A 23,067-nucleotide genomic window follows, 5' to 3' on the forward strand; every position below is an offset into this window, starting at 1 on the left:
TTTGATTATTATTGACATTACTATAATAGCTTAAAGATGACGACTGCCAAGTATTAAGAAGAAGAAATGGTAACCATTGAACCAATCAATCAATCAATCAAGAAACGGTAACTCATACTATTCTCTACTAGTCTATTTTCTGTTTACGTTCTTCGTTTGGCGGGTAAATGGCACCTACTGGGAGAAAAAAGACTACAGTTCAAATCGTACCACTATGTATTCTAAGACACTAAATTATGCTATCTAACCTTTATCTATAATATATATAAAAGCGAAAGGTCACTCACTCATTACGAAATCTCCGAAACTATAACACATACAAACTTGAAATTTGGCAGGTAGGCTTCTTATAGAACGTAAACATCTGCTAAGAACGGATTTTACGAAATTCGACCCTTAAGGGGGTAAAACGGGGGTTGCAAGTTTGTATGAAAGTCCTATGTTTTTGAAGTAAGAGACTTGAAATTTAAAATGTTTGCTCTATAGATAATGAGAAGGTGTCCAAATAATGTATCTGTAGAAATCAACTCCCTTTTGGGGTTAAAACGAGGGATGCTAGCTTGACTCACTCATCACGAAATCTCCGAAACTATAACACCTACAAACTTAAATTTTAGCAGATAGGCTCCTTATAAAACGTAGACATCCGCTAAGAACGGATTTTACGAAATTCGACCCTTAGGGGGATAAAACGGGCTTTGGAAGTTTGTATTAAAAGTCCTATGTTTTTGAAGTAGGAGACTTGAAATTTAAAATGTTTGCTCTATAGATGGTGAGAAGATGTCCAAATGATGCATCGTAATCTATATTTATATAAAAAAGAGAAAGGTCACTGACTCACTCATTACGAGAACTCAAAAACCGCTGGATGGTCCATCCATCCAGGATGGGCAAAGATAAAATTTAGCAGGGAGGTAGATTATAGTTAGTAGACGTCCGCTAAGAACGGATTTTACGATATTCCACCGCTAAGGGAGGTTAATTGGGGTTGATAGTTTGTATGAATATACAGCAGCTATAAGTTCGCCTGATAGGTTATTTATACTTCAGCCTGAAAATAAAACTAAAAACTTGGTGTATAGAGAGGTTTCATAGAAATAACTATTAAATTATACTAAATTGTGCCTTTTAAAAAGTTACTCAGTGTGATAAGCATTTCAAGTGACTGAAATAAAAAAAAAAAATTGCGTTAAGCATCTTTATAGTAATGCATTTCTTCATAACCACGCGAACGTAGTCGCGGGCAACAGTTAGTGTATTAATAACAAAGTCCCCAAAAGTATATATGATCGATTCCCTCAAAATCTACTGAACGGATTTTCATGCGGTTTCACCAATGGAGAGAAGGCTTCAAGAGAAAGGTTTACGGAACGGTTAAGCCTATTTTGATGAGAGTTTCACTGTAAGTTTGCCGGGAAAACTTTGTGACACACTGATTTCAACGCGGGCGAAGCCGCGGGCACAGCTAGTGATTTTATATTTCATTCTTGTTTTTTTTAAATAACCTTTTTGTGTTGTGTCCATCCCTAATAAATAAATAAATAAGCATTATTCAAGTGATGTAGGTTTTTATAACGTTTGTGCGTTCCACACATACAGTGTTCTTATATATTAAATATAGATAAAGTTATCTATATTGATAAATGGTTCGATATGATTTGCGATCTTTATATTAGGATTGCATCGTGGTTGTGAAAATTGTTTCCATGTTTTGAGAGAACAAATTTTTATAAATTGGTTTAAGTTGTTTTTCAGTATACTTTCTTGTATTACTTATTAAGACTTTTATTGACCTAAAAAGTCGGTTATTTTTACATCGAAAATCGGCAGACGTTTGTATTAATAACGAATACTTTTTCTATTTCAAGATATAACAAGATTTAACACATATTTGATCTATGTTATATACCTTGTTCTCGATAACTCCAAAACGAAAAAGATTATGTGATAATTTCAATATGCTAAAACATAAACGAATACGATATATATTCGTTGATTTAATGGATATTGTAAAAAAAAAAATCTTTTTTAAAAATAAAAAAAACACTATGAAACACCTTTTATGTGAATACAGAAGGGAAATAACATCGCAATTTTGTATACAATGCACATCCCTGGAAATGTTAAACAAAGAGTAAAAGGAACAAGTATTAATAATTTCATTTTTGTTAGGATTTAATCAGTCGATACTCACTCGATATCATTATAGTAAAATTTTTGTTAACGATCCGTATAATGGTCGTTGCGGGAACGTGAGTGTTTATTTAGAACGATTAGTACATACTTGTAATTTCTTTTTTTTTTACATTTCTTCGTAGATAGTTGTACGAAATTTTGAATTAAAATAGGGTTCAATTATTTCCCAAAACCATTAGTTTTTTTTCTTGTTATTTTTATTTTTTATAAAATGTGAAATAAAAATGATCATTATTTTAATTTTCTTTTTAGGTTTTTAATAACTGGTGCTCTTATGGTTACACTTTATTTAGGTGTGAAATATTTGATAGACATGGATAGTCAGATAAATGACATACCAATTACGAATTTAACAGGATTAGGGTAATATGTGATCGTAAATTTGACACCGTGCACTTGTTGTGGTTATAAGTTATATATTATCAATTTTGGTACCTATTTCACAATGTTATAGATTGTTATGAAAATTATATTTTTGTGAACTTTAAAATGCTCATTTTATTTTACTATTACGATGTTACTTTGCATTTTTTTCTCTTGTCCCGTTGTTCCCGTAGGTGTCGTAAGAGGCGACTTTATTTTTATTTTTATACATAGTTAGGCTGGCGTTTGACCGCTATTTCACCTGATGATAAGTAAAAATGCGGTCTAAGATGGAGCACGCTTACCTAGAAGTAACCGATTCACTCGCGACATAAAGATCCCCAGGTCATAGCTTTCGGGGAACACAGACGCTGGTAGAGAGTTCCATTCTTTGGCCGTGCGGATCAAGAATGTACTAGCGAATCGCTTAGTGCGTATAGGGGGAATGTCAACCATATAAGGGTGACGTAACGCAGAGCGTCTGGTTGTACGATGATGGAAGGAGGAGGGGGGAATCAGGTCATGAAGTTCTTGCGCACACTCTCCAAAGTGTATCCGATAAAAAACCGACAGTTCGGCCACCCTACGCCGATGATGCAAGCTTTGCAGCTTTGTGGCGACTGGCGACCAGTGCATCATCACCGTCTAAGGGATAACACAGTTCCACTACCACATTGGAACTTAAAAAGCCGACTGATGGCGGGATAACCATTTAACTGCTGGCATCGAAATACACAGGCCGAAGACAAGAGGCCTATGTCCTGCAGTGGATTCCGTTAGGCTGATGTGTGTATGTATGTACGTCAGTATGTGTTTAATTAATTAACTCTGACTAAAATAACCTCAACATTGAAAACTGGCCCGTAGTTATAGTGTTTAACTAGGACATCTAGCTGTTATCTCCTCACACCTTTTTAAATGCAGTGTACCAGTTACAGACATTATTATTCAAAAAGGAGAAAATAAATCAAAAATTACCAAAATCGCTTTTTAGAATGCTAACAACGACATATAAAAGAAGACAAACTTATTTGAATTTATTGCAGTTTTTTTTAACTTCATATGCATAAGAAAGACCCTTCCGCTTAAAATAACTTATTGCAAGTGATTTTTTTATTATATTTTTTTAAAAGTACAAATTTATATCACATAAAGTTGTTCTCCTGGTATTTAATTTTTTTTTCTTGAACAAGTACAACGTAGTTGATTATAATTTGCTAAACATTACTTTTTAACGGGGCCTCGCTATCGTTGACGATCGTTAATTGATGTTAAGTTCGAGCAACCTAATAAGAATTAGAATATTCGTAAAAAAGAGCGACAGCACTATTTGTTTGTTACACAAAATTTGTTATAGTTCTGATATACAATTTGTTATTGATATTTTCACGTTTGAATAGTCTTAGGTTGTTAAACAAACATAGAGATTCGAAATAACTGATGTCATCATGTTGATTATATTAATTTTATCAAGCTACATAACAGTAGTCGTTTGTTTCATCCAAACGTTATTGGTGATAGTTACTACTGAGACGTAGACTGTAACAGAAAGCATTCAGGACAAACACTTTTAATTGTGACAATATACGATTCAAGTAATTTTTTGTATATCGAAAAATGGCAGCAGGACTGTAAGTACCGTTTAAAAAAATAAAATTTTAAAAATAAAATACAGTTTTACTTGCAATAGATAGGTGCATTTGGTGAATAGGCTGTTATTAGGCAGGCATGCTCCACCTTCGACCGCATCGTCACTTAACATCAGGTGAGATTGTGGTCAAATGCCTGCCTATTTGTCATAAAAAAAAAAAAAAAATTTAGGTCGTTTAATAACTTTAAGTTGATTATGTCTCCATTTAGTCCTTAGTGTGTCCTAGTTGAAAATTAAAACATTTTAGAATACACATGTTGTTTCAGTGTACTATTATTAGGTGCTATCGCGTTTACCGCATTTTGGACTACAAAATTTTTAGTGGACATCTATTCTGCGTCAAAAACGAAAAATGCTTTAATACAAAATTTTACATTGTATTCAACAACACCTAAGCTATTAGGAGAATTTGTTGAATACATTGAATGATTGAACAAGATACAGGTTTGTTGATAAAAATATAATAATATAAATATGTATGTTAGTTTATTAAACTTTATGAAACTAAGATTTATAGAGGACTTCCTCTATATCATTACCCGAGACAAAATTTAAAGAATATTTTGAGCCTCAATAGCCAATATTACGGTAAGGAGTCTGAAATTATTTTTCAATTTTGAAGAAGGATAGAGACCACAATCGTTAAAAGCCATCTGGCAAAACACGATCACCTTTAGTGTTCACAATTCACAAAAATACCTATAAAATACCTATAATATAATATTATATATACTGTACTATATACTGTGTGGCTACGGTACTAAAGAATATAGCCACCCCCTATCTTCCCGTGGGTGTCGTAAGAGGCGACTAAGGGATAACACAATTCCGCTACCACCTTGGAACTTAAAAAGCCGACCGATGCACCGACACAGACCGAAGACGGGCAGCAGCATCTTAGGTGCGACCATGCCAGCCCTGCGGTCACCAATCCGCCTGCCCAGCGTGGTGACTATGGGCAAAACACGTGAGTTCACGTTATTTTTGGCGTAAACTTGTGGAGGCCTATGTCCAGCAGTGGACTGTATAGGCTGTAATGATGATATAAATAAATAAATATATATATATTACACACATTTGAAATACGGCAGTAATTTGTATAAAGTATACGTTAAATTTTCAGATTTCTGTTAACCGGAGTTCTAATATTTGCCCTATATTTGATAACAGAAAAAGTAAGAATTGAAACTTCTAAATTAACCGAAGATGATTACAGCGATAGTTCTCAAGTAATTGGAAGATGGAATAGTAATAATTCAAGTGAATTTACGACATAAATAAGTTTTATTATTTTAATGACAAAAAGTGTGTGTGTCTCCTCCGACTCGCGACTGAAGTTTACAACAATAAAAGGATAAAATTAAGACATCAATTGTTCCTTTGATACTATTCGTATCGTGCAGTAAATGCTGGTATACTATTACCTATACCTGAAATGATACCTCTAAAGGCGCTGTAAAAGGTCATTCTTCAGCGTCATCGCTGAGCATTGTTTCATACGATTTAACTCTCCTTGTTTTTTCATACTGCGCGCCTTATTTCGTTTCATAAGAAGACAACAACAAAAAAATAATAATAAGTACGCATCAAGTTTTCAAACCCTTGTAACTAACTGTGAAATAGGGTACAAATACGATTTCGATTTTGACTTGATTTAGTCAGACCACTAAGCTAGTTAATTAAATAGTTGTGTATATTACCTACCGAGATTACCAGATACCGATGGACTAAAAGTATTTTTATTCCAAGATATAAACTTATGTTATATTCTTTTTGTAATTGTTTTGGATCTCCCCATTTAGATTTAACCACGGTCGGTATATTAGCTTCTTATGATATAGGTATTTTACTAGAATTTTTGCTTACCGTTCCTCTCCCACAAGTCTTAGCGTGATGTTTATTCTAGCCTATAATTTTCCATAACGCTAAATTTTCTATCTAAAGAATATATTAAGAGCAGGCCGGATGTAAGTAATTACGAGTACATTAAAATATTCAGCCAATGAACTTTATAATTTCAAGTTTAATGTTTTAGTACTTATAAGAACTTTCCGTTTCATGGTGTTTTTTGTTAACCTTCTCCATTGAAGAAAAATGAATGATAAAGATTAATGTCAGTAAAACCATTAAATTTACTTCAATGTTATTCAAAACAATATTACAAACATATTTATGAAATAACAGAATTTTTATCTAACATTAAATTAAATTATTAAATTAAATTATTTTCTGTATTGAGAATTATAAGATAATTTAATTTGTATAAAAGTTTGTTCACTGAAGTTTAAATAATATACTGGGAAAAATAATAACACTTGATAAATTTGAATTCATTACAATATATTTGTGCGTTTTTCATTATAAGGTAACATATATAAACTACAATATTATCCTTAAAAATAGCTATTTATTAAATGTGGTAGCAACATATTACGTATGTTTAAAAATCAATAACAATTTAGTTTTTGCTTATTATTATTATTGCGTAATTCCATCTTAGCGTATTTAATAAAAAAATTACCATAGATCTGAGGATGCGTAACGATGTATGAAATGAAAATGAATAAAGCCAATTTTATGAAAATTCGTATCAATGTTTACAGTTTTATTATAATCCCAATTTGTATTAAATTTTGATTGTTTTTTTTTGTATGCATTATATATATTTATTTAAATTGGATATTTTTATTGTTAAACAGTAATTTATTCACAAAAGCTATCGTTGATATGAAAGAAAGTCGATTAAAGATGTTTTTATGGATTACATTCATTTTTTTTTTTGTTAAAGTTTTTATAGAATCTATTTGTAACACGGCTAATGTTAATTTTTACTTCTGAATTTAAAATATATAATGATTAGATTTACAAATTGTAAATGACGTTACATGATTAAAGAAATCGCTACTATCTACCCGTAAAATTAAGTACCTTACTTAAAAAAATTTTTTCTAAAGTTGGCACCTTTGCATAAAATTTCTACAGTTAGTAAGTAAAGTAACAGTTTGTGCATTTGGACATTGTTATCAATACTAAATATTTCATAATAATAATGCTATGAGCAACAAAGTTAAGTTATACAGTGCAACCATAATATAACGTACCTCAATATAACGACTTCCTCGATTTAACAAATTCTTCGTAATCCCCTTGAATTGTCCATAAGAGTCACTACAAAATATACCTTTAATATACCTGCGAATATTTTTTGCGAGAAACGTTTTTATAACGAATTTTCAAGTATCAAGAAAAAGTATTTGAAATTCACAGGCCGAAGACGGGTCTTCGGTGCGACAAAACCAGCCCTGCGGTCACCAACCCGCCTGCGCAGCGTGGTGACTATGGGCAAAACACATGAGTTGGTGCCATTTTTGGCGTGAACTTGTGGAGGCCTATGTCCAGTAGTGGACTGCGAAGGGCTGTTGTGATTGATTGTAAAGAAAAAGTATAAATACCTGTAAGTTATGAATTTTGTCAACCCAAAACTTTTATATAAAGTTTAGTTCGGAAAACATCAAAAACCTCTACTGAATACCTCTATAACGAATTTTAGACTAACCTAACCTAGCCGACTCAACATTACAAACCTCAGTTCAACGAATTACTTGATATAACGAATGTTTTCTTGTTCCCCTCCAATTTGTTATATCGAGGTTGGTTGATAATTACATATTCATATTTAAGGCATTATAAAATGTAACACTTTTTCTTGCTTGTCAATAATGTAAATACAGACCAGTCCACAAATATTTTTGTAAGCATAATTACTTAATAATAAAAACATAATTGTTAAAAGACTATTCTATGTTTTTGTGATTATTTATGTGATTTTCCGTTAGTATAAACCAATTAAAATGGATTCCTTTTTAGTCTGACACACGAATGTAAGATCTGTGTAAATTACACGGTAACATAAAACGATGTTACTAATATCATTGTTAATAGTAATTAAAAAGTTTTTTAGTATGATTCAATACTTTGTTGTATGACTTTTAGATGTGTCAATTTCATACCAGTTTTTTTTTTAAACAATAGTTTTAACTTACTTCGCAGTTACCGTCAACAGAATTTGTTACATCGGTTGAGCTAAAGAAAGGTTAAAGTCCTTACTATTTCATTTTACTACTCTATCGAGTAGTACTAACGTAATTATACCATAGTGTTAGGGGAATGTTTAAAGTCACTCAGCGGGTGTTTAAATAAAATCTTGACACTATATTTCCATACTTGTTTATGTCTTTTCATTGCACGTCATTGATTTGCATGCATGTAATAAAAGTTACTTTTTTATTTCAGGATGTAATGATTTTTTTTTAAACCAGGCGTTTTCTATTTTTGCTATCGTATGTCAGATTATAGTCAATAATATATATATATATATATATATATATATATATATATATATATATATATATATATCTAAAGTAACTGAATAGTTAAATATAACAACATATTTTAATAATGACATTCAATACATTAACATCGTTTGGTAACCTTGCGTATAGTTCACATTAAATTTGTTTGGCTAATATTAATATTACGTCAAAAAAAATAAGTGTAAAAAGTAAGTATAACATTCAAAAAAGTGTTTACAGTCTTAAAATATTCAAGAATAAAAAAAAAACAATTGTGATTTTCATGTATATCTTAATAAGATATATTGCTAACTAAACATCGTTACAACCAAAATTGCTACTTTTTTAATCAAGTCTGATTTAATTACATTTTTATTCAAAATTTGTCAATTTTTATTCGATAAAGACATTTTTAGTTAAGAAAAATCGCCTCTATATCTATAAACATATGTTCCTTTTTTTTATTGTGTTCCTGTACTATTTTTACTTTTATAATAAATACCCTCGATGCCTTTACCGAATGGAGATTCGCCATTTGTTGTTAGATAATAAGATCCTCGAGCACTGTAATAGATAAATGTAACCTAAATTATCATTTTTTTATGTAAATTATTATTTTTTTCTCCTAATGATATTAGTTTTAAAGTTTTAACATACCTTTGCTGGTTACATGTCTCTTTCACCATGTAGAAGAAGGATAAGAGCTTACTTGAGCTTTATTTCTATAGCTTTATTCATTACTAGCTTTTACCCGCGGTTTCGCTCGCATTGAATTTTATTTAAATAAGATGTATCCTATGTTACTTCAATACTTCCATGAATATGTGTACTAAGTTTCATGATGATCGGTTACATAGTTTTTGCGCAAGAGCGTAACAAACAAACTTACATTCACATATATAATATATATTGATTGCTTTAAAATCAAGATTGTTTAACAGTTTTAAGGTACTTATTAGCCAAATTTTGTTCATTTCTTTAGTCAAAATATTTATCTTTGCATTCCTAAACAAAAATAATGGGTATATTATGAAACACTATAAATAATAATACAAAATGATACAATTATAATAAAATTATAATAATTTAACCTTGTATCACAGTCCACCCCCATGTAAACCATTCCAACTTCTGGTGTGGGATTTTCTCTAAATTTATGATACGAGTCGGCAGGAGATGCTGGAAATGCTGTAGGGTTCCGAACGGATTCAGCATAGAACCTCCACGACCGCCAATGACTGCATAGGTCTAAAAATAATAATTACAATCAGCCTTCACATAGTACCTTCACAAATTATTTTGCTTAAATACTATAATATAATAAACTGGAACAATTTGGTTTTGATTATAGATTGTTTCCTATGGTTAGTAATAAAAATGATAAAATTATAAAAATGATCCATATCCAATGTAAACTGATTAGTGAGTAATTGAACAGCTATTTCATTAGATAAATGTTAGCCAAAACTACATTTACTGGCCATTTTTATTTTAAGTAGGTATACTTACTTGACAAAAAAATCCCTACTTAAAAAAATAAAAAAGGTTTTTCAATCGTGTTTTATGATCATAATATATTTAACAAATAAATTAATGAATAAAAGCAACATTTAAAGTTTATTACTTGGCTTTGCGAGTTTACGAAAATTGCTTTTGGCGCCAATGTAACGTTTCTTGGTGTGGGACCAGCGCGATCGTAGCGCTGCAGAGCAACCTGCGAAAATTGTAGTTGGTTCTTGGGGCTGAACCTCTCTCACATGCCACGAACAATACATTTTAAATGTATTTAGTAAACAAAACAAAAATAGAAAGAAAATGATAGTACTTTAGAACAATGAAAACGTGAAATATTAGTTTAAACACACACCACTACCTTACAAATCTCTGCTGCAATCGAGAACAAAGAGTTCCAATATAGAGCTCGAATATAGAAAATAAAATTCAGCACTCCACAGCAAGTTGGTGGTATGTCTCAAAAGTGATTCCAAAGATTCATTTACTTGATTTTTTCTTCAATGTTGAATATTAAATAAGTTTTGTACAAATAATGCTCAAATACTTAAAAATACTTCATCATTGAGTTTAGCAGGACTTATGCTAATCAAAATCTGGAGGAGCATGACGGGGGAAGTACCCCAATCTAACAAAGGATCGCAGATAAATAAAACTGCTCTCAAGTTAGTGTTGTGTTCCTGCTGCGTGTAACGTAACCAGAGTCCAGAATTCCTCAGTCAATGGTAGGATTTCTATTGCAAGTGTCCATAAGCTGCGGCAACACAAGTAAGCCGTATGCATGTTTGCCATCTTATTTTATAAAAAAAAATATTTCGATGTAAAATGATAAACCCATGACGATGAGCATTACAAAGAACATAATAGTGTTTTAAGTTAATATATCAGTATATATATTTATTATGATATAATATGTCCTTGTGATATCTTTTCTTTAAAATCGGTAATTGAGTAAAGGTTTGTATTAACTTTATGACTGAAATGATGATGATGAAGTTATAACCGCCTCACTATATAAATTTTAAATGGTTTACGAGTATAAGAGCAATTCTCAAAATAATGCTGAATGATCGTTGTATTGCTGTCCCATAAATTGACTTAATTTTTTTAAATGGTAGAATAATATTATGTTCAAGATAATAATTAAATAAATAAAATCACTGAATTACTGTTTACATTCCTGCTTTCATTCTTATGACAAATTGATAATTTATGAAAAAAAACAAAAAAAGATAAACTATTGAGCGTGCAAATGTATGGAGAGTGATGTGTCCCATTTAGCAGTGTATGACTTTCTATTAGTTTTTTTTTTAATATTATGGGCTGACATTTAATTTTATGATGCTATTTTACGCTGTTACTATCAATTTATCACTCGAATATACAATTTTGCGAAAAACATTGCTTATTTTAAAAATAAATATATTTTATAACATGTCCTTAAAAAGTTCCTTTTGTATTTTCTTATTTTGTTACGTGGTTTATGGAAAATATTTAAAAACAAGTTAGTAGATTATGGTTTTCTGTGCACCGGCAACATTTGAGAAGAACGAAAATCTAAAATTAGCATTGCCTCCACTTTTCGAATTTATTTGAAAATATCGTTTAATTGTGTGGTGCGCGCCGGATTAAAAATTTTCTTCTTGTTTTGTAACTGTATTAACAAGGGTAAGTTTATAATTTTTAATGTTTATAGTGTTAAGAATTGATAATTGTTTAATACATTTTTGATATCTTATCACCTACAGTCGATTTTATCAGATTTTATTGTAGAAATAGATGAAATGAAACTTCTGGTCTATGTTCGTTACTTCCTCTTTGGTTACTTTTGTTTGATTATGTATAAGAAGAATATGAAGTAACAAAATAGGAAAACGTAAGGCAGAGTCTACATTGCATTGTTACCCAACGATAGCACAATATAAGGGAGGGTTATTTTTGACTTTATGTCTATAAGTATTTAGTTCTTTTCTCGGGTTCGAGGTTCTCATTTTGACCTGTATGTTTGTATGTATGTACGTTGTGTTTGGATGGGGTTTTCACCATTGAGGTAGCACATTTATTCAAAGTATAAGCTTTTGTCCGATTTCCAATGATTTTTTTGTGTTTAAGTGGGTCGTACACTGTTAAAAATTTCTTTGGTAAACTTACTAAAAATGTGTGGGAAGTTTTAACGCAAAACAATTTAGTAAATTTACTAAACAGAATGCTTCAACTCAATTTGAGAAAATTACAAAATGTTTTTGGAAATTTACCAAGCAGTTCCAGAAGATTTAAATAGTAATTTTATCATACAGTTTTGTAATTTTACTCAAGAATGTATCATGAAAATGCTTAGTAAATTTACTATGCTGTTTTGTAACTATACTACTTAATTCACTTGAATTGAGTTTGATAAAATTGCAAAATATTTTTGGAGATTTACCAAGCGGTTACAGAAAATTTGATTAGTAATTTTACTATACAGTTTTGTAATTTTATTCAATAATTGATCATAAAAATGTTTAGTAAATTTACTACGCAGTTTCGTAACTACACCAACCAATTCATTTGAATTGGGTTTGATAAAATTACAAAATATTTTTGGAAATTTGCCAAGCAGTTACAGAAAATTTGATTAGTAATTTTACTATACAATTTTGTAATTTTAATCAATAATTGATCATAAAAATGTTTAGTAAATTTACTACGCAGTTTCGTAACTATACCAACCAATTCATTTGAATTGGGTTTGATAAAATTACAAAATATTTTCGGAAATTTACCAAGCAGTTATTCTAAGAAACGCTTGTTTTTTAATTTTTTCGATTTTTTTGGTTTTCGATATCTCACGAACGAATGAACCGATTTTGATTTGCAAAACGGCATTCGACGTCGTTTTTTGAGCTTAAGAGCTGATTAGGTTATGGAATTGATCGGTGCAATAGCCAAAAAGTTATTCTAAAAAAACATCATTTTCGAAAAAAATTTTTCGCGGTTTTTTTTTAAATTTCTCAAAATCTACCGAATCGATTCACTTCAAATTTTCAGGAAGTCTAAGTTGAGTGGAACCCTTTCGAATGCCACGAGTCTCGTTTCGATCGGTCAAGCCGTTCAAAAGTTATAAGAGGTTTACATGCGTACACACACACATCCACACAGACATACAGACACCCTCGTAAAAATAGTCAGGGAAGCTTTCTAGGGCCTTTAAACGTCGAGATATGATGAAAACTCGACTTTCGAAAAACGGGGTAAAACCAATAACTTCCCGATTTTTAAAAAAAATTTTAATTTTTTTAGAGGGAAGTTAAAAATGCTTTATTAATCATAACTTTACTATATATAATTTTCAAATCAAAATTTTACATATAAATATGATATAAAAATATTGATAAATTTTTAATAATTTCAATAATATGTAAATAAACATTTTTTTTTGTAATCTTTCAAGAAACTATGGTAAACCGAAATACTAACAATTTTGGTTCATCTAAAAAAGTAGTTACCCTATTATACTGTTAATTATACAAAACACTGTATAATTTTACAGTCAAAATAATAAAATTAATGAGAAGATTATTGAATTTCCAATGAATTCATTAGAATTCGAATTTAACTATTGTTTCACAATCTTACTAGACCACAGATTAAATTAAAATACGCACAATGTTTGTAAATTTACGAAGCTTGGAAACGAAAGTCGACAGCGTGTTTAGTAAAATTAAACAAGGCTAAAGAAAAATAGTATTTTTTAGTAATTTTACAATACATTGTGTAATTTTACAATAAGAATAGTAAAAATACCAAAAAAATTTTTTGAATTTTCAATAATTCCATTGTAGTTTCAATTACAATATTGTTTTGTAAATTTACAACAAAAGTAGGAATTCAAAACACAAATAATGTTCGTAAATTTAAGGTGCTTGGTATCGAAAATTGATAACCTGTTTAGTAAAATTACACATGGCTACAGACAAGTAGTATTTTTTAGTAATTTTACAATACATTGTGTAATTTTACAATAAGAATAGTAAAAATACCAAAAAAATTTTTTGAATTTTCAATACTTTGATTGTAGTTTAAATTACAATATTGTTTTGTAAATTTACAACAAAATTAGTAATTCAAAACACAAACAATGTTAGTAAATTTAAGGAGCTTGGTATCGAAAATTGATAACCTGTTTAGTAAAATTATACATGGCAACAGACAAATAGTATTTTTTAGTAATTTTACAATGTATTGTGTAATTTTACAGTTCAAATTGTAAAAATAATAACAAAATTTGTAAATTTCTAAACACTTCACAGTAATTCGAATTATAAAATATTTGGTAATTTTACAAAAAAATATAGTATCTCAAATTACTAAAAATTTTGGTAAATCTTCAAAGTTTGTTATTAAAATTTAATAAACTGTTCCGTGAAATTACAATACAAGTAAGATTTATACTCTAAGATTGTAAAATTAAAGCGCATCTTAGCAAATTTTCTCATATGTCTTGGAAAATTACTCAAAATGTGTTATAATTTGAATTCATACACACTGATTAGTAATTTAGCCATCTCATGTTGAGTAAAAAAATGATAATTTTACAAAAAATTTTTACAGTGTAGATGGCTTAGATTAACAATTAGACCCAGTAAGTAGGTGGCACTTCAATCGGGTTCTAGAGTTAAATTCTATGATTTTTTGTTGTGGTTCTGAGTGTGGTTTCCTGAATTCCCCTGATAATCCTGATTCCTGATAATAAAATCCTGATTCCTGATAATAATTTCATAATTATTACTAAGTAAATAATAATTAAGTTTATTTGATATCCCATTTGTGATTTAGATATACTAACCTATAAGGATTTTTGATTTATTTACTTTAGAATAAGTATAATTAATTTTTACGTAAAATGTGATTGATAGTACAGTATTCAACATATACATATATTTAAAATACTATGCTCGAACAGAATTTGTGATTTCTAAGATAGCTAATTAACATCATTCTCAATCATAAGTTCGAATTATGTTAAATAAAAACATTGTTTTGAATTGTGTATTGTATATACTCAGCCTTATAAGTTCTTGTTGTGTTACCAAAGTTCCTACTTTGTTATTGTCCTGATAGAGATGACCGATTCTTCTATTAATATTTAAAATTTAACAATTTTTTATAATAATTAAGAGTGTTACAGCATAGATTGTTGATTTATTTTGTAATGTAAATTAAAAAATGACTGAGATTCTGCCTGTGAACTTAATAATTTAAAATGTTTTCCAAGCAGGGGTTCCAAAGGTAACGAAATGGACAAAATGTGGTCTATTTCTTCTAAAGTATTGATCTTATAATTAAAGTTTTCCGTTCTCTGTCTGTGTTTTCATTTAAAATATTTAAAATTTCTTAAAAAGGTTTGCAAACTTTTACGTGTTTTCATTTTTAACGAATTTTATTCGGTAACGTAATATGAACATTTTTAGACCATTGTCTTAAAAACTTATATTTTTTTCCAAGAAATATTAAATAAATAAGGTAGTTTTATAAAAAATAGTCAAATTTGATTATTTCTTTATTAATTGGAAACATTAATAAGTAGGATACTGTCATTTTGTTTTTTAAAGTCAAAATAAAAATTATTCAGCATTATTTTGAGAATTGCTCATAAATATGTCGAAACAAGTTTCTATCACGCTTCAGTGCAGTAAAGGTAGGGCTATTAGCAATTTGCGTCCGAACGTAAGTAGGAATGTATTTAATGTACTACTAATCCTCTTTTAACAAATGTAATGACTTTGGTATTGTTCTTAACTTTTATTCTAGGAATTATAAAGTCCTTTTAGTGTTGTTATACATAATCATATAAATTTAACGCTACACTTCCGTACTAAAACGCCATCTAGTAGTGAAGAGTAAAATTACTACGAAGTTCACATTTTTTAAAATTGAACAATAAGTTCAATTTTTAATAGCTTCTTTTTAGTAGTATAAAATGACATCATTATGTTTTTATTATAATTGCTTATAGAACAATAATACAATTAGTACCTATACGGCGTATCAAGATGAAACCTACACTACATTAATTTAAGACACGCGGGATTAATACCATTAAAATCACATCTGACTTTATGCAGCAGATTGTGTATGACACAGAAACATACATACAGAAAGACATATTAGATAGAAAAGATCAAAATAAAAGTATTTTTATCAGCTGACTTTTAAAAAGTCGTTAAATTGCCTACCATAAGAACAGACGACCGTGTGTAGGTAGGTATATGTTAGAAAGAAAAAACTAAAATTCTAAAAATATCAGTTTTAGTCTTATTTTGTTTAGATTATATCCAAATATAACTAAGATATCATAGAAATACTCTATTAGCTTATAGATGGCATTATTCATGAAATTGATTTAATCCATCACAATAGTTATATAACTGCATTCAATTGTGTGACTTGTATGGGAATTGTTATTTGGATGTCTACAAAAACACCAAAATATTATAACTGCACAAAAAACGTTTCATTTTTCCTTATTGTTGTAGGTAGACGGTTTATTCTCTAATTAAAGGCATACGAATGTTTATACCACAAATATAGACAGCGTTTAATTTTTGAAATGACCGTATCTAATCTTCAATAATCTCTGACCAACTTTACGAGACTCACAGACATATTACTGTAAATGTTTCGAATAGCTTTAAGCCAACGTAAACGATCGCGCTAGTAGCATAAATTTTCTCCATTAATAAAACTAGTATTAGAAATATCACAAATTTAAGCGAACGTGAATAAATGTTCAGATAAAATTTTGATGTAATTAATTGAAAAGATTATGTAAATAGGGATACTCAGAGTCTGAGTGATTTGTTTAATAAAACAGTAAGAAATGCAAAAATCACGCGCCAAGAAGAAGCTACTACTATACGTAATACTTATGAAATTTGTTGAGAGCAATGTTATGGGTTAAAATTTTAATCCTGCTTCCTATTGTAAGTTTTATTTAGGTATGTAATATATAACAACTCAACTTATAAATTAATTGAAACAGTCGTAAATAATATCATATATATGCAATATAATTATTATTTGTATTTGTATATTAACACTAGCGTTGATCTTAACCCGATTGCGTTTCAAAATCTGGGTCAATATGGCTGAAATTTAAGTACAAAATTCATTTAATATTTTAAATTGTACACGACGGTGAACCTGAGACATGTTTATTCACCAATAATGGTGGATAAAGTTTCAATCATTCTCCATAATAGAAGAGGCTTTTGCCAGGCAGTGGGAAACTACAGCCTCTTGCAGTACTCACTGTCATCTGAAAGCGGTATAGGGGCGAATCGAGGACATCCAGGCTGGATACTCTTGCCGCCATTCGGCCAGAAATCTACTGTCCCGGTCCGGACCGGGGCACCGTAGCCTCCAGCATCTGTATGTATTACATCTACGAATTCTGCGTCCTTATCCGTGACGTGATCCATTACCACACCGTCTGGATAAAAAGCAGGAAAGGCTGGGTCTAATGCTGTCAATCTGAAATAAAAGAAGAATGTATTGAGATATTTTATAAACATTAAATAAAATATTTATATTAGTATTTATATTTTATAGAACTCTAGACGTAATTTAATTTATATAAATTTTAACGTAATCAAAACAATTGTTTTTTGCCTGACAGTTCTTCTAAGCAACAATGATTAGAATTTCGGCTTACGTTAATTAATGTTTAAAATCCTCTTTTGTTGATAAAAAAAATCTACTTCAAGATGATCTTTGAAATCACGGTCTTTTATTTAATTTTATCCAATTAAAAAAAAAAAAAGATTTTCGAAGCTAAATAAAAAAATAACGTGATGCATTAAGATAACTAAATGTTATGTTTGAAATATTTTGGAAACGTTACCTTTTGACAGTTTTGTTATATCTGTTTTTGAGATCTCTTGCTAAGTAGCCTGCTACATGACTACCAAGGGAATGTCCTATAACGTGTAATTTTTCTATTGGTAGGCCTGACTCTATTAAATTATTTATGTGTTCGGCTGCTGCAGCTCCAACCTGGAAATTGAGAAACACGTTTTTAGGCATTAAGAAAATAATAGAAAATGAATTATTTATTATCTTCATAATGATTATAATCGGTTACATATGAATAAGCATTAAAGTTACTTTTTAAACAGTTATACTATTGACTTCTTTATATTTATAATTTTATAGTATAAAATAGCGGCAATAACTAATATTGTTAATCGATGATATTGACGTTTTTCTATAGATGGTATAGAACGATAAAACAGATACGCGGTGTTAAAATAAAATAAGAAGGCGTCCAGATAGTGTAGTACATGGAATACGTGTAGAAATAGTGTCTTAACATGCTTGGTGAGAGAATATTATCGCTAGGAGCACCAACTACAATATGGTAGCGAGGCTAATTAAGTTTTATTCCGTTTTTCAATACCAGAGACCTTGTTTTCAGAAGCACATTAATGAAATATAATAATCGAAACAATGTAACTACCTTTTTTGTATTCCTGGCAGCATTAACTAAATAGGATCCATGAGACATGTTAGACCAGTCCAGTAATACTATATTAGTGGCCGGTCTTGACTCTAAGTACGCGCTCACCATGACCTATAAACAGAAAGTTATTATATACTTATATTATATAGATAACTGATCGGAGAGACGTGGTCTTGTCTAGAGAAGTGTCGAACGTTTAAATTTTAAATAAACGTTACGTTTTCAGAAATTATCTAATGTCTTAACTTTTTTCATTTCATTAGAGCCTTCTACAGTATTAGAAAACTCAAAAAAAAATGGCTTGACTTGGTGCAGCCGTTTTCTGCTTAATTTATATTTATTTAGTGAAAAAAAAGTAACTATGATATTTAATATTTTCTCCACCGCATGGGTAACATAGTCGTTAGCATCTGTTCACGGCCTCGCAACAAATTTGGTTTCGTAGATTCATGGTCACTTTTCAAAATGTTTTCGCAAAATAATTATTATGGTCACTAGTTGATGATTTGAATATAACAACATTGGTTTGTTATTTACATTCAAATAATTAATTATTAAAATAACAAATTCATTAATAATTAATTACCTGCTTCAATATTTTACTTAAAATATATATTGTGGTAAATAATAAGATGATTTATATAAAATTTTAATAACTTTTATCAAATATCTTATTCATACCCTATTATTATAAAGGTTTGCCGACTGTTTAAAATAAAACTAAAAAAAAATAGTTTGTCTTTACAAGGCTTTCCTTTAATGTAATCTATTTCATATTTAGACTATGCAAATGATTTTAGGTCTATGTTAACTCTATTAGAAAGTAGATTTTATAGTCCTTTTCGTGTATTTTAAGGAAAAATCAAACTTATTTAACGTCTCAAGTTTCAATTAAAATATTTTAGTGCCAAAAATGCACGATAACTTCTTTAAGCAATTGTATTGTATTCTAATGTTTACGGGAAATTCACTCATTATAATGAATAATTCATACTATTGTATGTTATATGCAAAACTTTTATATATATATATATATATATATATATATATATGGTGTAACAGTATAACTAAATACTTATGAAATAGTTTTATGCTAAAAAGTATTAACGATCAATAACTCTGAGGAGATATTTTAGACATTTTATTTATTTCTTTTTACCTGTACACTTTCTTGCTGAGCCGTTTCTATGAAACCATGTATGTAAAGGACGGTGGAATTGTTTTTATCAAAGCCTTGAATCTCAAGGAGCCGAGAGGCCTGGCTAAGAGGTATGTCCACGTATTCTTCAAATGCATTTCTGAAATTATACACATGTTTAACTTATTAGATATTATTATTAGGTTTAATTTAAAATATAACTTTATCCAATATATTCAACTTAATATGTGTTTTAATAAATCTACATATGTTATTATTATTTTTTTTTACAACTCTGGTGGCAATAAAACCTATCACTTGATGGGAACCCTAGACGCCTGCAACACTATAAGCATCGCAAGCGCGTTACCTGCACCCATTCCAGGAGGAGAGGGTCAGGGATGGTTGAACAGGATATTTCCTTACAAATTTATCGAGAAGAATACCGTTTAATTATTTTAGCCATTTGCTTTTAAATTTTGTCCAACTTACTAAGCTTTTTATCGTTTTTCATAATAACATCTTCTACGTACTGCCACTTCTGTTTGTTCGTGGAAAAACCTATATGTAACTACTTGGTAAGTTCAAGGTTCACACGCATTTAGTTTATTTATTGCTTCAGGGCCGCAACTCGCTTGTTTAGAGGTATGTTTACTTCTTGTATTTTTTTTTACTATACCTACACAATAATTATAAATAACAGAAGGTCGAATATATTGTATTACTTATCTATAACATTGTTTCATTAATAATAATAGCTCTATGTCGGTTTCTATAATTTATCATAATATTATATTTTATTGCAATAGTAACGTAATAATTTATTATATCTTATTGCTATAGTAACGCGGAAAAGTTTCTTTTTAACTTATATGTGTTGAACAGTTTGTTTTCTATGGAATACTTTAGGCTTAATAACATCACGCACAATGATTGTAGGTGGAATTGTTGTAAACTATGACTTTAAATCTTCGGTGCTATAAAGCCAGCACTGCGGTCACCAACCCGCCTGCCCAGCGTAGTGACTATGGGCAACACACATGAGTTCACGCCATTCTTGGCGCGAACTTATTGAGGCAAATGTCCAGCAGTGGACTGCGATAGGCTGAAGTGATGATGATGATGACTTTAAATTTATGTAATGACTATATGAGATATCACCATTCCAGGCTATCGCAGTCCACTGCTATACATGCCAAGTTCGGGAACTGCCAAACTTCCCGGTTTCCCACATTTCTCGTCCAGCCTCCATCGGCAATCTTACGTAGATCGTCAGACCAGCAAGCCTTCTACACTACGTTTGCCAAAACATGGTATCCACTCCAGGACACGTCTCCTCCTGCGGCTATCAGTTCTCCAATATAGGTGACCTGGCCACTGCCACTTCAATTTGCTAATTCTGTGGTCTATGTAGGTCAATTTCGTTCACTAGCAGATAGTTTCATTTCTAATCCTATCTTTGAGAGAGATCTCAAGCATAGCTCGTTCCATTGCACGTTGAGTGACATTAAGCTTGTGGACTAGTCACTTCGTTAGTTTCCACGTGTCGTTACTGTAGCATTGCGGAATCTCTGAAGTGAAGATTTGACAAAGCCTGCCAAATGCCACCCAGTCAAACCGAATCCTCCTATCGGCTTCCTTATGAAATATGATGCTTCAGCCTGTAATATCTCACTACTGAGCATAGGCCTCCTCCCCCATGTAGGAGAAGGATCAGAGCTAGTCCAACGCTGCTCCAATGCCTTATGAAATATATTAAATGGTAATATTATAAAACTGACTTAGCCTTAAGTTCTAGTTTAATTGTACTTCATTGTGTAATTTACCATTAAATTTAGAACTTATGAAATCTAACTCTACTAGACCAACACCCCTTTGGATATTTAACAAACTGGACAAAATAAATGCGTTGCTGTTTTGACCAGAAGTAAGAAAAGTAATTTTATGTTTTAATTATAATTTAAAAAAGAGTTTAGAACGGGGTAAGCTATTTTGGCTTCCATTCGACACACATTCCGAGTAGTGCTTTATTATAGTTACGTTCATAACACTGTTCTGTGGATGTATGTGTATCTATGTGAAAGTTTAGTGATTTGTGACCACCACACAATCTATTTATTGATCGCTCACTAATTGCGTCTTTATTGTTAAATTAATCTAACTTATACGGAGCTTAGGCTGCTAACTAAAATTCTCTGGGATAGTAAAAAAATATATACTAGTACGTTTAGTAGTAAATTACTACTGACAAAGATATAAATTTGGGTAAAAAGAAACAATTTACTTTAAACTTTGTATTATGTAATATTTTTTGTCCGAGTAACTGACGAGAATAATCAAATATTATCAGAAGGTTAAAATTACATATGTTATGGTCTCATTCTCATATAATCTAGTCATCTGGTATAAAATAATGTAACTCAGTGTATGTAAATGGTATGGTGATTTACCTTGACCACTATAAACGCTGTTTAACGTATTTCCCACTGTTTTGTATTATTTAGGATAATATTGTCTGTCAACACTTGTGAAATGTTATTCTTTCGAAAGCAAATATTTGATTAGTCATTTTAAAATCAAAATGACTAATCAAATATCTGTGAAATTGTTTCTACAATAAATTGACATTTCTAATTAAAAGTTTATATAGTAATAATTTATTTTAATTATGATAACTCATTGGAAAATGTTATTAATTTAATAATAATAAAAAAACTATTGTTAATTGCAAAAAAAAAATAGTAATTCATTAATACTTACCCATTATAAAAACGTAGATATATGTCTTCAACACGATTCGATCTATCGGGCAATATACCTGAAAAAAACATTGACTTAAATTATAAATAATAAAAATAAAATATTTGTTAATATTAAAATGATAATAAATGTATTGAATAACATTTATTTATTTTATTTCATGAGGGTTGATGTGAATGGAAATTTTCTTTTTATTAATAATAAGAAAATTTAAAGGAAGTTTAAAGGAAGATTTTAACTTAATTGGATTTATTTTTAAGAATATTGTCGTACCGGATGTGGTTGAACCAAATAACTGTAACTGTTTATGATTTTTGGCACTGGTGACCAAGATTATTTTTAAAATTATTTGTAAAATGAATATTCTACGCAAGACGTCCATTGTAGCGCGACTGATTTATAAAATTGGTTTCAATTACGTGAAACCACTAAGCAATTTGTGATATCGTACTATGTTTACGTATTACTTAACTAAACTGTTTTGATGTTAAAATAAGGTATATTAAAAGTATTGTTCCGTACTGACTAAAATATTGAAAAGTTATTAAAAGTTAGTTAAAAGAGAGAATATTTAATTATATTATTTATAATA

At 29.9% G+C, this 23,067-nt stretch overlaps 1 protein-coding gene and 1 long non-coding RNA gene across 3 annotated transcripts; one reads left to right on the plus strand and one right to left on the minus strand.

Annotated features, from left to right (window-relative positions):
* Positions 1–4,022: 4,022 nt before the first annotated feature.
* LOC123655513 lies at positions 4,023–15,802 on the plus strand. 2 transcript variants are annotated; one of them, XR_006743419.1, is made up of 4 exons: positions 4,023–4,190; positions 4,477–4,654; positions 5,334–5,521; positions 15,792–15,802. It is a non-coding gene; the product is annotated as an uncharacterized LOC123655513 (long non-coding RNA). The 2 variants fall into 2 exon arrangements; XR_006743418.1 differs by lacking the exon at positions 15,792–15,802 and having other exon boundaries at positions 5,334–5,582.
* LOC123655512 (pancreatic triacylglycerol lipase) lies at positions 8,838–22,520 on the minus strand. Its single transcript, XM_045591288.1, has 7 exons — positions 22,476–22,520; positions 19,737–19,875; positions 18,575–18,688; positions 17,960–18,111; positions 17,369–17,589; positions 9,654–9,810; positions 8,838–9,126 (listed from the first exon to the last, which is right to left on the minus strand). The coding sequence occupies exons 3-7, from the start codon at positions 18,683–18,685 to the stop codon at positions 9,024–9,026; spliced, it is 744 nt and encodes a 247-aa protein (XP_045447244.1). The 5' UTR covers positions 18,686–18,688; positions 19,737–19,875; positions 22,476–22,520; the 3' UTR covers positions 8,838–9,023.
* Between the last annotated feature and the right edge of the window lie 547 nt (positions 22,521–23,067).

Source organism: Melitaea cinxia, chromosome 8 (genome assembly GCF_905220565.1).
Source record: "Melitaea cinxia chromosome 8, ilMelCinx1.1, whole genome shotgun sequence".
Lineage (NCBI taxonomy): Eukaryota > Metazoa > Arthropoda > Insecta > Lepidoptera > Nymphalidae > Melitaea > Melitaea cinxia.

What these genes read in the sequence shown, in the direction of transcription:
- LOC123655512 (XM_045591288.1), bottom strand. Translation starts at nt 18,685, where the DNA reads ATGGTGAGCGCGTACTTAGAGTCAAGACCGGCCACTAATATAGTATTA. An exon ending in CTGCCAGGAATACAAAAAAG is followed by an intron (nt 18,112 to 18,574) that starts GTAGTTACATTG and finishes CTCAATTTCCAG; the next exon opens with GTTGGAGCTGCAGCAGCCGA. An exon ending in TATACCGCTTTCAGATGACA is followed by an intron (nt 9,811 to 17,368) that starts GTGAGTACTGCA and finishes TATTATTTTTAG; the next exon opens with ACCTATGCAGTCATTGGCGG.